The sequence below is a fragment of the Chaetura pelagica genome, unplaced genomic scaffold, assembly GCF_000747805.2.
Source record: "Chaetura pelagica isolate M959 unplaced genomic scaffold, ChaPel_1.0 scaffold132, whole genome shotgun sequence".
NCBI lineage: Eukaryota > Metazoa > Chordata > Aves > Apodiformes > Apodidae > Chaetura > Chaetura pelagica.
The window spans coordinates 796357-816713 of NW_009952709.1; the positions used below are offsets into that span (position 1 = coordinate 796357).

Below are 20357 nucleotides of genomic sequence, written 5' to 3' on the forward strand. Positions count from 1 at the left end.
GGGGGGTTTGGTTTGCGGCGAGCGGAAAGCTGCGTGTTGGAGCCTGTTCCAGAGGACTCGGTCGATGCTGGTAGCGCAGCTTTTCCTTGAGGACTCGGGGGGTTTTGTTTGCTCAGCCTGCAGGGAAGGACAAGGTAGCCAAGCCGGTGTTGTGCCCCCTGAGCTGCTGTGTTCTGCCCAGCTGGAAGGGCACACTCTGCATGTTGGGTTAGAGTTTGGGTTAGGGAGTGTGATCAACTCCTGACTCCGTCTTCTCTCTGTTTTTTTGTAACTCCTGCTGCTCCTCCAGACATGGATGACGAAGGCAACAACACCAGCCTTGAGGTACGAGGTGCTTTGCTCTTCTTTTTGGACGTGCTTATTTCCACGTTCGTATTTCCAGAAGCTGAAAGCCACTGTACCTGGTTTGATAACTTCTGTGTAATGTCTTCAGATGCAAATCTTTTACTTGAAAAGAACCTTTCCTGATAAGACTGTTAGCTTTCCAAATGTTTCAAGATTGGTCCCACTTTTATCTGTGTGTGTTTGTAGATGTGGTGGCCTTGGTGGTGCTGGGTGAACAGTTGGACTGGATGTTCTTAAAGGTCTTTGCCAATCAAAACAATTCTACAATTCTGTGATTTTATGGTGGCTTTTTTGTTTTGTTTTTAATTGCAAACAATTCTCACTCTGCTTTGTATTTGAAGCTCTAAGTGATGTTAGAGTGACACAACTTAGGTAGCTTTTGCTTCAACGGGACCTTTTTAGCCTAAAGATGGAAGAGTTGCAGAGCTCTCTGGCAGTTCACTCTGCCTGTGTTTGTTCTTCATGATAAACACTAAACTCATAGTCCAACAAGTCACGTGGTGCTTTTCATAGTAATGAGAGACAAGGCTCATGGTAGGAAATAGTTCTCAGAACAAAAAAATACACACAGCCTACTCCTATGTAGTTAAAATGGGTTTCTGAAAGTCCTGTGTCTGTGGTCAGTCCATGGGCATGTCCTCTGTGCTCAGGATGAGGTTTCATCTTCTGGGCAAGACTAATCTGAAGGCTCTGCTCTTGGTAGGTGTTTCCACCCCTCCCTCAGTGGGATGTGTCTCATTGTTTGCCTTGGATGGTTGTGTGGAGCTGTTAAACTCTCAGTCAAGCTGCTCCTTTCTTGCTTGGGATGAGTGTGAGCATGATGTGAGCAGTATATTTTTGTTAATTACTGCTCATTCTCATTTTCTTAATGAAATTTAAACATCATTGGTTATGCAGCAGTATATTTTTGTTAATTACTGCTCATTTTCATTTTCTTAATGAAATTTAAACATCATTGGCAAAAGCAGGTTAGTGCAGTTGATGGCAATCCATGCACTTGGCATGTCCCTGCTCCGTTTCTGATGGAGTGAGGGTCTTTTCAGGGGTGTTCCACCTCTGTGTTGTCTCCAAGGGTTGTTTGAGGCTGTGGAAGGCATGTGGGAAGTCCCTGAATTTTGATTCTGCTGTAGCCCTCCTGAGAGAGGTCCTGCAGGCCTGGGCTGCTGGAAGGGCCCTGGAGAGCTGGTGACTTAGCCATGACCTCACATCTCCCCCAGGTGCTCTCACAGTCACTGCTCCGTGTCTCCAGCCTCCCTACGCTTGCAACCTGTCTGCTTGCTTCCTCTGCCTGAAAAATGGAACAATATTTTCCTGGTGGTTGTGAGAAACCTGTCAGGAACCTCTCAGTTTTTCTTGGAAATTTCCTGAATTTCTTCTCTCCCTCAGTGTTTTTCTGCTTGAGGCATGAGGGCTCAGTCTGTGCATTTCTGTGTTTTATTCTTTTGCTCACAAGTGTGTTTCTTCTCCCCCTGTAGCAGCAACGTGACTGGCAGTTGGCAACTACTATTTCTGATGTTATTTGAGATCCTGCAGGCCTGGACAGTGGCAGAACCTTGTGTGTCTCTGCCATGTCAAGGGGAAATATATTAAATGATCACAGTAGATTTATACCAGTAACTCACTGTTTTTTGCCAGGATGTATTTATTGCTAACATGTTTTCAACTTTTTTTGTTTTTTAAATTCTTGTGACCTTCCACTACAATCCCACTAATAATGATAGTGGGATAATAATAGTGGTAGAGTTAGTTTGACTAGTGAAGGGATGTGCTGAGTTAGAGCAGCTGAAGAAGGCAAACTGAAGCCAGGGATGTGTTTGTGCTGCCTGGTCAGGCAGGAGTTGGTAGAACTGCAACAAACTTCATGAGAGACAAGTCTGGTGACTCATAGTGTGTTTTAATTTTCCTCTTGGTGGCAAAGCTAAATTAAGAGACCATCCAGATCTGGACCTGAGGGCAAACACTGGGACCAGAACAGCCTGTAGCACTTCAGATTCAAGCACTTGTGAGGCTCAAGACTTACAGGACTTGCTTATCTGTCCTTGGGCTCAGGTTGTTTCCTACTTGATCCTAATATTTGGTTTGCTTTTCTCTCCCTGTTCTGGTATGTTTTGAGGTGGTGTTTGTGAGTTTATTTTAATTGCCAGGATTGTTTCCTGAATAACAACACTCAGCACAGGTCCCAGGACTGTACATCTGAGGGTGGAAGTTTTTCCTGTGTACATAGTTTTCTTTTTATGGTGACTTCATTCTGCTGTTTTATGACTTATTTTCTCAGTCTCATAAAATCCTTTACATTCAGTTCTCATCCTTGTCACTCTGAGTAATTTAGAATAATCCAGTAAGTTTATCACCTCACTGGTTGACCCTGTTTCAGGACTACTTAGGAATGTGTTGAACTGCCCCTGATGTAGAACTGAGCACCTTGTGTTTGCAAAAAGGGCTGAGAGGGAAAGAGGCTGGGAAATGCAGTGAAGTTCAGTTGTATGTGCCACACCAGGCACTGAGGTGTTTTTATGGAGGCTTTTTGCCAGTGTGGGAAACTAATTTCACCTTCCTTTTGTTGCTAGGCTGTGTTACCAGCAGGTGAAACACCAATTATTCAGTTTGTAGAAGACAGAATACAGACAACTATGGTAATGTATGGTTTTAATCAACTGGATGAAAGGTGATGTGTGCTTAAGTAGCTTCTTGGAAGTTTGAGGAAATCTAAGTCCCAGTCAAGGTCTGAGTGTTGGTTTCTTTGCTGTTGCTGTGCATGAGGCAGGAGTTAATTCCTGTGATTTCACCCCATGTACACAGAGTTGATCAACTCACAGATCTTGGGGGGAAGAAATGCTGAATATTTTGCATGTGAGCATGTGAAAATGCTGGATGTTTTGCATTGTGAGCTTGTGAGTGAGACACTAAATGTAATTTAAATTCAAACTCTTGTATGTGTGAGGTTTTAAAAATTTCAACTCTGGAAGTTACTAACTTCTTTCCCTCTCAATTTCTTTCACAGCTGACTGGGATTGCAATTGGAGCTGCAGTTGCACTATTATTTATAGCTGTGGTTGTGTTTGTTGTTTACAGAAGAGTGAAACAATCTAGTAAGTACTGGGTGACTGTGCCTGGTTTAAAGCAGTTTTCTCAGTGATCTTCAGTATTTGTGTAACAATAGGTGGTAGATTCTGTGCCGATTGCTTGCTGTGAAGGTAGTGGTTATTGCAGGAAAACAGCTTCAAAAGGATGAGGAACTTGTGTGGATTCAGTCCCCCGGCTCTGAAGGTGGGATCCAGAACTGCAGGATGCTGGAGGGTTTGGTTTCTCCCCTGTGGGACAGCCTTGGTTTCAGCTGGCATGCAAATAATATCAGCCCTGCTGCAATTTCAGTGTTACAGTAATGAGAATCAAGTGAATTAGAGGTTTCCTTAGTGAGATTAAAATCACCTGATCCTTTTGTCTGTTTAGAGGGCCTTTTGATCTCCTCCAGTGGTTGGGCAGAGCCTCAAGCCAGCTCTTCCCCAGTCTGGCCTGGCTAACCAGGCTTGGGTAACCAGGCTCATGTGTTGGGTTTAGTGCCAAAGGCTGGCCACAAGAGCCTGCTGCTCAGTGGACAGGAGCCATGGCTGTATAGAGGTAGCAGACTTGGCAGCCTGTGCTCTGCTTTGTGTCTCTCAGCATGGAGCTGCAGATGGTTTCTGAGGTGGTGCTGCTCTTTTTCAGGACAACTGCAGCCACACGTGCCCCAGTACAGGTTTCGCAAGCGAGACAAGGTGATGTTCTATGGGAGGAAGATCATGAGAAAGGTAAGGGTGGCTTGGGGGCAGGGAAGGAAAGACTGAATCTAGACTGGGAGATGGTGTAAACTTTGCAATGCTTCACTTGTTTGGCTTGGCCCGGGACCTTCAACCTGTAGAATTTCACTGGAATTTTGAGGATGCTGCAGAGCTCCTTGAATTCTGCCTGAATTGCTGATGGAACATCAATAGCTTCTCCTGGTCAAACCCCACCTCTCTCAAGAATGTTTGCAAACTAAGAGGGTAGGGGTAAATCTAACTCGACTATGGAGTTGATGTTTTTCTTAGTAATCTATCTTTCTTGGTATTTAGGATTATATTCAAGATATTTGGGGCCTCAGGATGGTCCCTTTCAGATAATGACTTCCAGTACTGCCATCACATTCCAAGCTGACACCTTTTTTCCCATGTGAGTCTGCCTGTGGAACAGATCCTCTGCAGCCTGTCTGCAGAGCACTAAGTGCCTCACCATCTGAGCCCTGGATTTCTTGGGCTGAACTGCAAGTAGGACTTCTCCTACTGTCTCATTAGAGGCTGTTCAAGAGAGGTTTATCCCAAGATTGACCTCTTGACCTTGGTCTGTCACAAGGAAGACCACTTGTGTGATCAGGTTCCTCTTCCAGTGTTGTTCCTGTCCTGTTATTGTGAAAGGTCTCCTCAAGAATTTTCCATCAGTCAGGAATCTGTTTCTGCATCAGTTGGTTAAATTCTTCAGGCCTATGGCTGCCTGTTTGATATTTAGTTCTGCTTTCTTTTGGTTTTTACTTCTGTCTTTACAAGTGGCTTTTCTTGGGAAATGGCAACAAGAAGGCTTGAGGAAATCTGAAGAAGACACTTTTCCTTTAATAGATGAGGTGACCCTTAGCAGACATGCTAGGTGTTCACCACTGATTGCCTGGATTTCAGTTCACAGACTCACACTGAGAAGATTAATGTTCCTGCTTTTCATCTCAGAATAATTCTTCCCTTCAAGCTACTTAGCCTATGTGGAATTTGAGAATCATTTTTTCTGACTGGCAGTACCACTGTGGTCAAAAGAACTCATCTTCTCAGAGGTGTCAGGAGTGGCTGTGTCAGCACAGAGATTTTGCAGTTGGTCCTGGAGGTTGAGGAGACTTCTTTACTCAACTCTCCCCTTGTCAAAATCTATGTAGCATCTTCTTGGAGCTCTGTGCAGTTTTAGTACACGTGGTGCTACTGATAAAGCTGCTTCTTGCTCAGGTGGGACCTCTGACATCTCCTTAGAATAACAAATGGTGATTTCTTGCTTGTAGTCACCTATCAATATCAATGGTTGATGAAGGAAGAAGGCTGTTTAATTCTGATTGCCATGAGTGCCCCCTGCCTGCTGTTCATAGGGTCAGAGCCAAGGTGCAGTCTGGGGGGCTCCCTGGCTCAGGGGAGCTGTGAGGCAGGAATGTGACTGGCACCTTCTGGGACCACAGTGTGGGCTGTCCCTGCCATGTCCTGTGGGATAACCTGCCAGAGTCCAGGTGTGCACTCACGTTACCAGGGCACTGAAAAACAAGATCTGTAGAAAAACAAGTTACAGGTAAGTAAACTTGCTTGGTTAGTCACTGCTTGTTGAGGAACACTTCCTCTTATGAGCTGCCTTCTGCCTCACTGCTGAACTTCTCTGAGGTGAATTCAAATACCTGGGCTTAATTAGACATTGTGCTGGCTTTAATACTCAGTTCCAGAGCTTTTTCATTGTGGAGAGGGGAGATTCCTTCCTTAGCCTTGCCTTCCCTTGCAGATCAGGCTTCACGTAGAACTTGGTCAAGAAAGTCTTCAGTGAAAAAGTGCATGTTGCCAGCAGCTTCTTAATTCTGATATTCTTTAATGTGTGTTGTTTGTATGTAACACACATAAATAAAGAATGCTTAGAATACTGAATGGTAAAATCACTTCAGGTAGTTTTTGGTTTGGAGTTTTAGACGTTGCTTTTTGCTTGTGTTTCTGAATAAGACAGAATATTACAAACCAACTGCTGCTGGTTGTACTTGATATGCTTTTGATAAAATACTGTGATTTTACTTTTTTTTATAAAAGAGTGAGACAAAAATTTTATTTTGTGAGAGAAACTTGTTCCTGGGATTCAAGCTTCCTAGTCTCATCTTTTAGGAGGCAGGACTATGGCCCCTACAAGAAGAACACTAATGGGCTGGAGCATGTCCAGAGAAGGGCAACAGAGCTGGGGAAGGGGCTGGAGCACAAGTGTGAGCAGGAGCAGCTGAGGGAGCCCAGCCTGGACCAAAGGAGGTGAGGGGAGACCTGCTGGCTCTGCAACTGCCTGAGAGGAGGTTGGAGCCAAGGGGGTTGGTCTCTACTCCCAAGGAACAAGTAAATAGAACAAGAGAAAACGGCCTCGAGTTGTGCCAGGGAAAGTTTAGATTGGACATTAGGAACAATTTCTTCATGGAAATGTTTGTCAGGCCCTGGCCCAGGCTGCCCAGGGCAGTGATGGAGTCCCCATCCCTGGAGGGATTTCAAAGCCATGTAGATGTTGTGCTGAGAGACGTGTGTTAGTGGTGGCCTTGGCAGTGCTGGGGGAATGGTTGGACTTGTTGATCTGAAAGGTCTTTTCCAACCAAAAGGATTCTATGATTCAACTCCTTGAGAAAGAAGCAGAGAACTAGCAATGTTTTGAAAGTCACTAATGAGGCGTTTACTTGGTTCTTGCAGTGGTTGCGTTTCTCCAGACGGTGGCACTTGGTAACTGTTAAAACGCAACTAGCAGCCCTGCAGCCCGGCTGTGCTGCTGGTTGTCAGCAGCTCGAGTGCATCCGTCTCTAGTTTCTCAGCATTACAGGCTGCCACAGGAGCCTCAGAGCTTAAAATGTTACCTGTCCGCCCGATCTTGAGTGCTCCTGAATGAGAGCTGTGCAGCAAAGGGTTTTTTTCCCCCTCTACCATCCACTACCCCTGTAGTAGCTGCTACTACAAGTCCTAGGAAACTCCACTTGCTTTCTAGAAAGGTGATCCTGCTGTAGATGTTGTTGCTGTCCTCCAAGACTTTGTGTAAGTGCTCTGCTCACGTTCTCATGACTTTTTAGATGAGTCGGAGCCTTCCCATGGTTGGAACTGGTGGGTTGGGGTTTTGTTGCTTGTTTTGTTCATTATTTGGGTTTTTATATTTGTTTTCATTGCTTCCTCCCAGGTTACCACTCTCCCCAACTCTCTGGTTGGGAACACTGTGCCTCGCCAGCGGATGCGGAAGCGGGCAAAAGTTTTATCTTTGGCTAAAAGGTACTTGGGCTTCTGGGAGGGGGTGAAGTCATGCCATGGAGGCTGGTTTGGTGGGATTTTTTTTGCCTGTGGTGTGGAGCCTGTCCCTACCTTAGCCCTTTTCTGCAGCTGCTGTTTTTTCACAGCCCTGCCAGCTGGGCAGCACCTGGCATTAGGCTGAGAATTGTGCTGGTAGGGAGTGATTTGTGCACACAGCACAGGCTGGAGTTTTGCTAAGGAAAGGCAGGAGGGTGGAACCTGCTATTCTGTCCCTGCATGCTAACGTGTGCCTTGGCATGATGTGCATTTACCCATCCCATGGGCTTGGTACACAGCCCAAGCTTGACATGAACTAGATGTCCTGAACCTTCTGACTTTGGGTTTTCCTTTGTAGGATTCTGCGTATTAAAAAGGAATGTCCAACTCTCCAGCCTAAAGAACCACCTCCCTCTTTGCTAGAAGCAGATCTGACTGAATTTGATGTGAAGAATTCCCATTTGCCATCAGAAGTCCTATACATGCTTAAAAATGTTAGGTATGTTAAATGGAAAAATGACTTTGGATTTTGTTTTTGATGGATGTTCCAGTGATCTAAGTACTTGGCGTTTTCTGTCAAGTCTTAAAGTTTATCACTGCCTGGTCAGAATCTTTAAGCAGTTGACTGAAAGCTCATCTGAGCACTAGGAAAGAATAAATGATTTCTTATTTTCTAGAAACATTAAGAAAATAACTGTTAATAAAAGGACATAGATAAGTGTCCTAAATTTGGAGGTAATGATAATAAAGCTTTTCTAACATGACTGGATTTCTCTTAGTACATTTTTCAGGTTCCCTTTAGATTCTATCAGACAGTTCTTTGGTACAGAAAGGCATCATAATTGATAAATGTTAATTGGATGCCATATTATTGACAACTCTTTAAACTACTTTTATTTCTCTGGGTAAAAAGGCTGCAAACAGAATCAAAGTCAACTTAATCCTCACAGCTCTTTGGTGGGTTGAGAAGAAGAGGGGATGGTTTTTGTACCTGGTCAGTCAAGTGTTGGCTTTGCAGACACAGCAAAGAGGATGAGATCTTCAGACCTGTAATGTTTTCTTTGTGTATGTTCATTTTTCTCCCAGTTATGATACGATTTAGTCCTGAAGGTCACACATACTGTAATAAAACTGATGCTTAAGTCATATAAGCTTTCTACTGTGGAATTATGGTCTCCTGTGACTAATTGATGCTGCAGTAGAATTTGATTGATCAATCTTGTTAAATGTGAGCTAATGGAGCTGTGTTAAGGGTCCTTCTGGTGTTGTGCACAGAATGATCAGGTTTAAGTGAATGTTTCTGTCTACCTGGTAGTGACTGACTAGTTTCAGTTTTGGAGGAGTCAGCTGCACATTACCTGTAGGAGGTGGAATATTCCAAACTCACAAGGATGTGCAGATGACAGGTTTTCTCCTCTGCTTTCAGTACCCCTTGTGCACTCTGGTTACATGGATAGGGTGGCTGTACTAAAAGGGGAAGTTCCAAAAGGTGACATTTCTCATGCAATGGGTGAATCTATCAGGTTTTTGTATTTCTTCCTCTTCAAAAGCCATCCTGATGTTTACTTGTGAAAGACTGGCTATTCTTCTAAGCCTGCTGGCATTACCCAGAGTGCTACTTGAAAAGGAGCTCCAGTATTTACAGCTTCCAGTGTTTCCCAGCACTCTTGCACTTCTCTTGGAGTTCTGCTCCTTCTGCCACACTGTTGGACTGCTGGGCATCCACTGACCCTGGGCTTCCTCTGCTGTTTGAACCTGGGGGCTTTGCTAATTCAGGAAGGTTTTTCCAAAGGCAGTGAGATTTTTAAGTTTCTCTTTGCAGAAAAGGAAAAAAAAACAACCTGATAATCTCTCTTTCTTTCCTGCAGGGTTCTTGGCCACTTTGAGAAACCTCTTTTCCTGGAACTGTGCAAGCACATGTTTTTTGTGCAGCTGCATGAAGGCGAATACATCTTTCGTCCTGGGCAGCCAGACAACAGCATCTACGTTGTGCAGGATGGCAGGCTGGAAGTTTGCATTCAAGAAAGTGTAAGAATAAACTGATCTGTGGTTCTGGAGATGAAATCTGTTGGCATAGCACATAGGTTGGCATGAATCATTAAGCATTGATTAAACTTAGACATTTGAATCATAGTGATTTAGAAAGGATTGCTTCCAGCTCTTCAGGGCCTGGATATTTGGAGCTGTGGGTCCCCCATGTCTTAGATGACAGAGGGAAACACAGTGCTGAGCAGCTGCTCTGAAATGTCCTCTAGTTGCACAGTTGTGGAGGGGACAGGAGCATCATGGGCAGTGGAAACATTCTCCTTTTGGATGGCAGTGATATCAACTAGTTCATAGGTTGGTGAATCATTAAGCATTGATTAAACTTAGACATTTGAATCATAGTGATTTAGAAAGGATTGCTTCCAGCTCTTCAGGGCCTGGATATTTGGAGCTGTGGGTCCCCCATGTCTTAGATGACAGAGGGAAACACAGTGCTGAGCAGCTGCTCTGAAATGTCCTCTAGTTGCACAGTTGTGGAGGGGACAGGAGCATCATGGGCAGTGGAAACATTCTCCTTTTGGATGGCAGTGATATCAACTAGTTCAGTGCGAAGAGCAGGAGAGACCAGGTACACTGCATTCCATAATATTCCTGTGTGGTAGTTAGTGGATTTGCCTGGGAGGTGGAAGAGTCAGATTCACTTCTGGGTAGGCAGGGGAAAGAAATAAAGGCTTTTTATGGGAGGACATCTCAAAACGTTGAGTGCCAGTGCTTGTGAGCCCATCTGCCTATTCAGATTTTATTTTTTCCTTCTTCCTGACTGAACTTTGAGTTCAGCTTTGACATGTGAACAGTTTTCTGATGGCTGAAAATGCAGGGTATTTGTGTTTGTGGATTATGCCAAATTTGCTGATTTCTGTGTATTTTTGTATTTTGCTGCTCTTTGTTTTACGCTGCCCATTGACATGTAATTCCTCAGCAAGGGGAGCTGATTCTGTCTCAGCGAAGGAAGCTTTTTGAATTGGTTGTTACACAGCAAAGACAAGCAGGTCAGATCTGCCCCCTAGATAAAACTGGCTTGTAGTTTCTTTTAACTTAGCATTTTTGAAGTGGTGTTTTAAAACTTTGGGGGCTTGAATTAGCATGTTTCCATTAGAGCAGAGAGAGAAAAAAAAATCCAAGTTTTAATGTGGGACCATTTGTTTTGGGGCTGCTCAGAATACTGGGAGAGTGAAAGCAAGGGAAGCTTTCTGAAATGCCCTGTATCTGCCCCATGCCCAGTGCTGAGCCTGCAATGATCTTTGTTCTACCCTTGCAGGATGGAACAGAAGTGGTTGTTAAGGAGGTGCTGGCAGGAGACAGTGTCCACAGCCTTCTCAGCATTCTTGATGTTATCACGGTGAGTTCCTGGACCTGCAGGTATTCTGCAGTGCTGCTTTTTGTCACAGAGCCTGTGGAGTGAAGGAGGCTTGGAATATTGCTTGGGAGGAATCAGAATGGAAAATGTTTCTTTGACGAGTTCTTTTCCTCTTTCCAGACCTTCACAGCTCTAAACTTAGCTCTGTGGTATCTAAGTTGGTTGTGAGATGTGTGTGCTTGACAATGTAATGGGCTATTTCTGATAAGCAGGAGGATTTGAATTATTCTTTCATGGCTGTAAAAGTGAGTAGGGTTTGATTTGCTCAATGTCACAAAGCAGTCAGGAGAAGGACCAGGTTAAGACCCAGAAGTCCAGGCTTTTGCATGGCTTGATTTGGTACTTAATGAGTTTATTTTTATTGAGTCTAATGAAAATAAATCTGACAGTTACTATTTTAATTGTACTGTGAAATCAGTTGATGGATTGATTTTTTTCCTAGTCTGTTAATGTTGCTGGTGCCTATCTGAGGCTGTGCTCCTTGACAGGCAACAAGATGAGCTAAATGCTGCCTGGTCCTATTTACTGCACCAATTGGTGGGGTGGATTTTGTTTCAGTTGGAATGACAGTGATGGTTTTGCTGACAGTGTCACAGAGCATCTGTTTAATAGATATACCTGAATGGAAGAAGGTGAATTAATCATCTTCAATAATATGCAGCACTTAAAAGGATTCTGGTAGTTGAGAGGGTGAAGATAATCTAATCAATAAGTTGTTTGGATTTGACCTTGTCTTGTGCTTCTCTTGTGCTTGGCTGTCTCCTGTCATTAGAAGGTACTTTCATGTACAACATTCCATGTGTAAATAGTTTTAATGATTCTGTAAAGTATTCTTTGCCACTTCCAGTTGCAAGCAGATAGATCATATATATACATAATTTCCATAAAACCAACTGAAAGTGATAAGCCATTTTTAAGCTTGGTCACACTTTCTCCTGTAGTAGGTAATGGAATGTGAATAACTTGGACTGTACAAGTCTAGTTCCTGCTGTCAAATCCATATTAATAGCAGATCAAGGAGTATCTTTGCCCTTGTTACTTCCACCAGAAATTTTCTTCATGACAATGTTCTAAAGAGCAGGACCACTGTTACAGGAATGTGATTACTAGTCACGTTCTTTCCCAGTATTCTTTTTGAATAAACAAGAAGCAATCCTTCTTTGGCTTTGTTTTGTTAAAGGGTGGTTGACATTAGTTGTGTAATTTCTGCTTTTCCTCTTCAGTCCTTGCTGACTTTAGGTTTAGGAGTAGCATGAAATGGGCAAGGAGGGTGAAAGCAGCATTGGTCAAAATAGAGGAGACTTCTGAGTGACATTCCAAGTTAGTGAATGAGTCTTGGAACTTCCTGCAGGTAGCAATTAATTAATTAAGTTTCACTTTAAATACCAATGAATACATGGATCTGACATGAGAAAGGAAATGCATTCAGAGAGGATTTGAGTTGGCTGAGCTGGATTTGTGATCCCTTGGACTGCTTTTGCAACACATGGGCTCAGGCCAGTCCCCACTTGGTTGAGAGAAGTGCAAGAAAACTGAGGTTGCTGCAAGAAGTGTTTGTTGATGGATCCTAAAGAGAGGTCACACAAGAGGTGTTCTTCTAATTTACTTTTACAATTTTTTAAATTGAAAAGTCCCCTCAGATCTATGAGATACAAAGATACCAGCTGTGACATAAGAGACTTGCTCGCTGTCCCCTGTGCAGTCAGAGCTGTTTCCTCAGTGGGGAATTTTCCTTCAGGGTTAAATGGGACAAATGGAGAAGGTGTTTGAGGCTGATTGCTAAAGCTTTGGGGTTTAGTTTTCCTTTGTCCTCTGTGTGGAGATGGCATTTGGAGAACTGTGAGCAGGTGGCATAGTTGGAATGAACCAGAAGAGACTGGGAGGAGTATTGATCTGCCAGGGCCTGAGGGGTAAAGTTGTGAGGATTAGGGCAGTTGGAAAAGCACTTGGGTAAAGGTCAGCCTGCAGGGCTCAAGTTTGTTCAAATAACAGTGGACAAGACAGATGAGGTTATAAATAACAGTTGATCGCTGCCAGATCTTGGGGTTGCACCAGTGCTGGTGTAGTGTGGAGGAAGATGAAATCCAAGCAAGGGGAAGAGAGACAATGTGTCAGATTTTGGGGTACAAAAGGAGTTACCACTCCAGGTGGGATAATGTAAAGCACCTATGCCTCTTCTAGCAGGTTTCTTAACCAAATTCATTTGGATTTTACCAGTGGCTGTAATCTGCATTCAACTACTACTTTAGCTGTGCCATTTGTCATCTACAATCTTTAGTTATTCCCCAGCTCTTAGAACAAGACAGAAGTTACCTGTGTTGAGAAGTTCTCTGTTGAGAAACCTCCAGTTCATAACTGATTATAACTTAACTGTTCCTTGTGACCTCAATGTGTGACTGTAAAATATTATAATTTAAATGTGGTACTCTCCATGTGCAGCTGATTACATGATATTTGAGGGAACTGACAGTTAGGGGAACATTTCTTCTCTGTGTTCCTCTGATAGCTTTTAGCATGTTCCGACCCAATTGGACACAGTGGCTTTGCCCTTCCACAGCAGGGATTTCAAAAGGGAAACAACTATATCCTGAAAAACTGGAGAGATAGGCTGTTGTTTGGAGAAAAAGGCTGCTCCATGATAATCCTTAAATAGGTTTTTTGAGACTGTCAGTGCTGGTCTGTCCCCAAACAAACACTGCTCAGGGAAAACAGCAACCACTTCACTGGATAGGTTGTAGAACAAATCAGTGTGATGTGCAGTGCCTCTTTGTCCTTTTGAATAACTGCTATGGAACAGCTACAATTAATTTTTATCCTTTGTCCAGCAACTAAAGATCTAATACATTTCTATAGTTTTTCACTATACATTTGGTATAGAAATTGAATGGAAATAAGTTGGTGGCAATGACAGCAATATATGTACTTAAAAGCACACTAAGTACTTTTCAATATAAGGAGAATTCCAAACTACTTCTCTTCCTGAAGCCAAGCTTTAAACTAATGTGTAAAAGAGGAATGTTGCATTTATTTTTGGTGCAGCAAAAGACACTGAAATGTGATTTGTTTCTGTACTTAATTAAAGGAAACTTGGGGAGACTGAGGGCGCCTGGTTGCTTTGCACTGTGGGTCAAAGAGATGTTTAAAATTTCAAATCCCTCAGGAACTTGAAAATCAAAGCTATTAATATCATCCCCAGATTTTATAAAAAGGTCAGCAGAAGTTGGTGTAATTAAGAAATTGGTTCCAATTAATTTAATTTAATTTTAGAATCTGCTACATCGTGACTTCCAGACCAGAAAGGCAGGCAGAGCTGGAGCTTTATTTCTCCAGTGTGGTTATAGTTGTACAGAATGTATCTTGTTTGTTTTTGCTATGTTCTTTGGGCAGAAAATCTTTGCAGGGATTTTGTTTAGCTGGCTGATGCTCTGGAGGATTTGCAAGTTTTTAGTTTGTAATCAGCATTTAGCATCTGTGTGGTTAGTGTGTGTGTGGAAAAATTTCCCTTCTGCTGCTGAAGAGGAATGAAAACTTCAGGGCTGTGAGGTGACTGTGTTGAAGCAAACACTCTTGTTCCTTCCTTAGCTCCTGCTCTGTACCACAACAGGACTCCTTTTATCTTAGAAATGTTGGCTAAATCAATGTTTCAGGTATTGGTAAATAGATACTTTTATAGATATTGAAGCATGTACTAGCAGGGTGGAAGGGGTTTTGCCTGGAGTTTGTCATCCAAGGATTCAGAAATGGGTTTTTGTTGAGATCTATTTTGATTCAAGAGGGAAAATCCTAAACCAGAGTCTTGCCTTCCTATATTCTGCACTCTTACCCTTCTTTGGTTTGTTAATTCTTCATCTATTCTTTGAGCAATCAGGGATAGTCTAAGCCCAGTTCATCTCAAGTAAAGAGAAGCTGTTTGGCTTTGTAATTTCAAATATTTCATATATATATGAATATATATGAAGATACTTATAACTCAGAACACAACAAGTCTGCCTGTTTTTTGTCTTATTCCATCATGTGTGTGATTACTGTACAGTTTTGCTGTATTTTTTGCTCATTGTGTGAGCCTGTGATTATTGCAGCAAATAGCTTGGTTGTCAATATAGATAATAAAATCAACAAAAAGTCTTTTCTCTGCAGTCTTGAATAGCTGGAAGTTGAAACACTTGTAAAGCCTGGCTTTGTAATAAAACTGTATCAGAGCTGATAAACTAGTCAGTTCCCCTTAACCTGACACTCCTTCTTGTAGCTCTTATTTCTGTGCCTCTGTGTTTAATGCCAGTGTGAATTCACCTGACCATGCTGCCCTCATTACACCCCTGGCAGGTCATGGAGCAGAAGTTCAAGTTCTTTTTGTGGTCAGATGATGTCTGTCAAACACAAACAATATCAAAGGAGATATTAGGGAAGCAATTGGGAAGAACTGAGTCAGATAATTGGTGGATTAATCTTGTGTCTCTGAAACTTTTTCATAGGGTCACCCTGCTCCTTACAAGACAGTCTCAGCCCGAGCAGCCATTCCATCCACTATACTGAGACTTCCAGCAAGTGCCTTTCAAGATGTCTTCCAGAAATATCCTGAAACTCTTGTTAGAGTGGTACAGGTAAGCTTTGTTGTTAAGTAGAATTGAGGAGGAAAAAAAAATCACTCTAATTTACAGGTAACAAGGAAGACATCTTGAAGTTCAGCAAACATCTGCATCCTCATGCAGACACAGAACTGTTCAATATAGCTTTAATTTTACTGTTTTTGCTACTTCTCTCACTTAGACTTCTCTCAGTGTTAGTCACGTGCAGGAAGAAATAATTAATGTATATATACCTTGAATCAGCTTCTGTGTGTGATACAGCCTCTCAAATCAGCATGACCTGCACTGTGAGCTCTTTGGTTCTGGTGGAGTAGAATTTGTTGGTATGGGCTCTGCACCATGGTTATCCACCAACAAGGCTTCAGAAGGGCTTTGAGAATGGAAAAGACTGTCACATATTCTGGTGTACCCTTGGGAGCTGTTTGTTGAGGGGTGGTGCTTTGTAACTCACAAAATTCAGACTGACAGGTGAATTTCCACTTCAGGAGCAACTGTCATTATCTGAGGAAAGAGCTGTGCTTTGTGTCAGCTGTAAGTTCACCTTCCCTTACTTTGCAGGAGCTTAGACAGCTCTCAAGTGAGCACTGTAAAAATGTCTTGTACATCCTGCAGGTGGAAGTTAGTGCAGGGACTTGGGAATTAATGATGTCAGTTTGGAGAGTTTGCAGAGCAGCACATGGTCCCACAGGTACTATAGTCTAATCTGTGCATGGGATCTGATCAGTCATTCTGCTCTGCCCTTTGGTTTTACTATCACTTCTAAATCTTCTTGTCCTTGCAAACTGTTCTGGTATCTGGATTATTTATGAGTGATTTATGACACATGAACCTCCTAATAATGATGGTTGAGGAGAACATTATACCAATTTAATTGGCTCTGTGAGAGCTGATCCAAAAGGGAGGATGGGTGAAGAGTGGGAATGAGCTGCCAGGGCAGAGGAAGGTCAGGTGGCAACCATGTCTCATGCTCGTTGAGAATGTTTGCAGAGCAGTAGCACAGGCTCAGCATGGGGAAAGCTGAGATAATATTTTTAATGAGGGGAGAAAACCAGAAGCAAATGCATTTATTTAAATGCATATTTCTTATTAACATTTACAGAAAGCAAAAAAGCTTTTTTGCTGTTTGGAAAGAAGGCTTTGGATTCTTGTGCCATCAAATGATGATGATGTCTTTGGTAAATCGCTTGAATCTGTCTATGTCTCAATTTATCAGCTGCTAAAAAGGAATTTCAGCTTAGGGTACAGACTTCAGGTGTTCTGGTAACTAAATTATATATATTTAAATGCAAGAACTTGTGTGGGAGATTCTAAGAGCCAATGTTGTTGCTTCTAGATCATCATGGTAAGGCTGCAGAGAGTGACATTCCTTGCTTTGCACAACTACCTTGGTCTGACTACTGAGCTATTCAATTGTGTAAGTCTGGTGTACATTTTATCTGCTTTTCCTATGCAGCCTGTCCATGCCTTGGCACAGAGGTTTTCCTTCCTGCAGAAGATCATAAAGCAATTGTTACATATTCATTTAATAGTGACAGTACTTGAGAAGTAAGTTCTTGCTATAAACAGCCTATAATGTCTATCTGGGGGGTTGGGGAGAAGTGGGGAAGCTTAAAAGAAGAGGATTGCTGCAGGGTGGTGCACATGCATCACTGTGTGTGTCAGCAAGTCCTGACCTGTTAATGACACTGAGTCACTTTTAGCTAGAACAGTTCTAGAGGTGTTGCCCCCTTGATGGAAGAAGATCAGGTCAGGGAATAGTTGAGCAAATTGGACACACATGGGCCATGGGGGTTGCACCTCGGAGTGCCAAGGGAGCTGGCAGAATTCACTGCAAGGCCTTTTGATTGTCTGTGGTTCCTGTGACTGGGAAGTATTCCAGGGGCCAATACTGGGTCCTGTCCTGTTTGGTGTCTGAGGTTTATGTTTGCCTTTTCACCTTGCTGCTTGCAGCAGAGCCAAGCCATCCCACTCATCTCTGTGGCAAGTGTAACATCTGGAGGAAGTTCCAGCAAAGCTGTAAAAAGACAAGTGTCCAACATGTCTGAAGAAGATCGTGGAGAGAAGTTTGAAAAAGCTGGGGAAGCTCTGGAAATAGGTGCAGCTTGTGGAGGTGTGTAGGAACTGTCCTTTGTGATGTTCTTGAACTGTTGTGCTATTCATCAGAGGATTTTTATTTGATGAGAGTAGTTAAAGATTGTCTTAAATCAGTTTCAGGTTTGAGTTTTTTTTTATTAGTCCTTAGCTTTATTAGGAATTTATTGCTGTGCTGTTAAGGATGCTGAAGGGGACAGGAAAAAAAAGTGGCTCCTAATATTAACTTCATAGGAGAAGCTATGGAAATTCTGCACTCCAGATACTAGCAAAAGAATTGCTGGGTGAAGGCTTTTGGGCTGTGTCACTATGGAAGCTGAGCCTGACAAAATAGATTAAATTGAATTTGGTCTCTGAACCTGAATGTTTTTTAATTAAATCACAAGCAGTGGACTTTCAAAACCTTTAGCACAGCCTTTAAGAAGTTTGGGAAGTGAGTAGCAAGAAGTTCTTGCTGTCAAGGAAATGTTCTTTTATTAGGGAATCCCTTGTGTTATGTTTGTGTAATTATTATTTCTAAATTTCAGATACATTGAAGATTCCTGGTACAGAAAACTCTGAGCATGTTTTCAGAAGAAGCCTTTCTTCACCCCCCTATGCAGGGTCTCCAGAAGCTTTTAGTAAGTGCTTGGCAAAACTGTGGGACATGTGCAATGTGTTTAATCGTATGGGGGAAGGAACATGCTGCCTGGAGCACTGGGCTAGATAATCTTCCTGTTAATGTTAGATAATCATCTCGCAGTAGAACTGCTTCCTAACTCATTTGTCAAAAATGTTTTCTGAAGTAACAAATGGACTATTATCTAAGAGAACATTCCCTTGCTGTCTTTATTTGCAATTGAGAACAGTACAGTAATTTCGCTACTGAGAGACCTGCAAATGAAGAGCTTTATTAATTGATATAACTGAAACAAAGTGAGTTCTGATGATACCCTGTCATCTTTCATGCAAAAGATGACACACGATTCTTGCCTGGCTGATTGTCCCAAAGAGCACATCTCATGGCTTTGTTGCTTTTAGAGGAATGTTTTTTGAGTGGGTAATAGAGGTAATTTATCATTGAGTGCTCTGATGAGGCATTGATGAGGCTGAGCTGTTTTGATGCTGCAGTATTTGTTTCAGGGAACTCCAGTCATCTCCACTGTAGATGGAGAGTCCATCTGTGCTCCTAGAAGCTTGTGGAAGGGTCCCTGTGTGTCCATTTGTCCTTCCTTTCACCTTTTAAGTCTCCTAAGAGTTGTCAGGGTACACAGAGCTTAGCAGAGAGAGAGAGAAAATTAATTTTTACTGACAGAAGGAGTGTTTCTAATTAGGTAATTATGATTTGCCTCAGTTAATGGAGCTGATTTCTGCTCACTGCATTGAGGTTACAGTTGCTGTTTAACTTGCACAGAAACTATCTTGGTGTCTGTAATGAAAAGATCAAGATGTTGCTTCAGATTCTATTCCACTGCCTTGCTGTGTGTTCACACTCCTTGGGAATAGTGCTTATGTGTAATATTGATTCAGAGAAAAGAGAACTGTCTGTTATTAGACTCATACAGGTGCTGTTATCTCTGTCTCTGATTTGCTTGGCTCCTTAGAATTAACCAAAACTACTGAAAATTACTTTGGGGGAGACATTTTTGCCTCAGTTGCTCTTGGGTTTGGGCTGTCTTTTGTCCTCTGGTTTTTGTACAGCCACCCACCATGGAGCATAGCAGTTGTGTAGATCAGCAATATGATCCTGCCAACTTAGGCTTAGTTTGCTTTTTAACTACACTAACCCTTTCTGTGGAAAAAGATGTAATTAAGTCATGTGGACAGTAATTAAGTATCTGGACAGAAGAATTAGATGAGTTAAATCATCTAAAACACAGGATCTTTAGTATGTGATAACTTTATCAGTTTTATTGTTCCTGGAAGTGTTCCCAAGTTATTTTTTTTAAGGCTAAGTAACAGGTAGCTTATGTCTGAGTTTTTTTTCTCAAGAGCCAAGAGAAGCTACTTTTCCATCTTCAGAACTGAGCCCCTGACCCTCCAGCATACCCAGGAGCACAGGATCTGCTGCCTTAGCAAGGGCAGGGAGCTCAGCGAGTGGGGACTGGGAAGAGGCAGCTGGAACACTGCCAGGGACTCAGGCAGTTGCCATTGTTTCTTGCAGTGCCTTCCATCCCAGCAGTGTGTGGGATACCAGCAGGCATGTGTTCATCAAACAGGATTGCATTCCACTCTTTGAGTTTCCCACTGCCTTCTGTTCCCTTGACTCAACAGTTCTAGTTAAAGCTTGTTCTGCTGCATCCTCTCTAACTCCCGTTTGAGCAACAAGACAGTTTAATTAATCACTGTGTGGGAAGCTTACATCTATGACTGAGATGAAGACTTCTGCTTTGAATAGAAGCCCGGTAGACATAAGCTTTCACTCTTAGAATGCCTCCTCTTTTTCCTCTCTGTTTTTTTAACATGCAGAGCTATATAGAGTGCTTTTCATGCCTACATGCCCCTCATCAGATGATTTGGGTTTAACCTGAGAAATGTGTGTTTAGATTTAAAATGCACTTGGTGTATTGGGGCTTAGTAATGATGCTGACACTGTGATTTGAGGGGCAGTATAATTGACAGGTAGGCAAATCAGCCCATATGGAGTTCCATGCTGCTATTTCTCGTATCCCAGCTTTTTGTGTTTACAACTGATTTAGGGCCTTTAATGTTGCAGTGTGTATGGAATCCAGCATCAACAGCTTGTTTTTTTGGTCTTATGGTTTGTAAGTTTTGCTGATAACAATCTTTGGATCAACTTGATTGGTTTCTTGTTTGGAGGCTGATCAAAAAATGATGTTATGGCCTCAGGAGCTGGTGTGGATTTACTACATGCAGATTTGTTCTTCCTTGTAGATAACATGGGAAAGA

General features: G+C 42.5%; 1 protein-coding gene across 1 annotated transcript in view; it reads left to right on the forward strand.

Moving 5' to 3' along the window:
• The first annotated feature begins 291 nt into the window (after positions 1-291).
• PNPLA7 (patatin-like phospholipase domain containing 7) overlaps positions 292-20357 on the forward strand; it is a 127969-nt gene continuing 107903 nt past the window's right edge. The window contains exons 1-12 of the mRNA XM_009994306.1: positions 292-324; positions 2913-2978; positions 3347-3434; positions 4051-4133; positions 7285-7373; positions 7747-7887; positions 9257-9416; positions 10693-10773; positions 15264-15392; positions 16711-16791; positions 17328-17472; positions 17996-18088. Coding sequence (XP_009992608.1) covers positions 292-324; positions 2913-2978; positions 3347-3434; positions 4051-4133; positions 7285-7373; positions 7747-7887; positions 9257-9416; positions 10693-10773; positions 15264-15392; positions 16711-16791; positions 17328-17472; positions 17996-18088 — 1189 coding nt within the window. The remainder of the gene's footprint in view (positions 325-2912; positions 2979-3346; positions 3435-4050; positions 4134-7284; positions 7374-7746; positions 7888-9256; positions 9417-10692; positions 10774-15263; positions 15393-16710; positions 16792-17327; positions 17473-17995; positions 18089-20357) is intronic.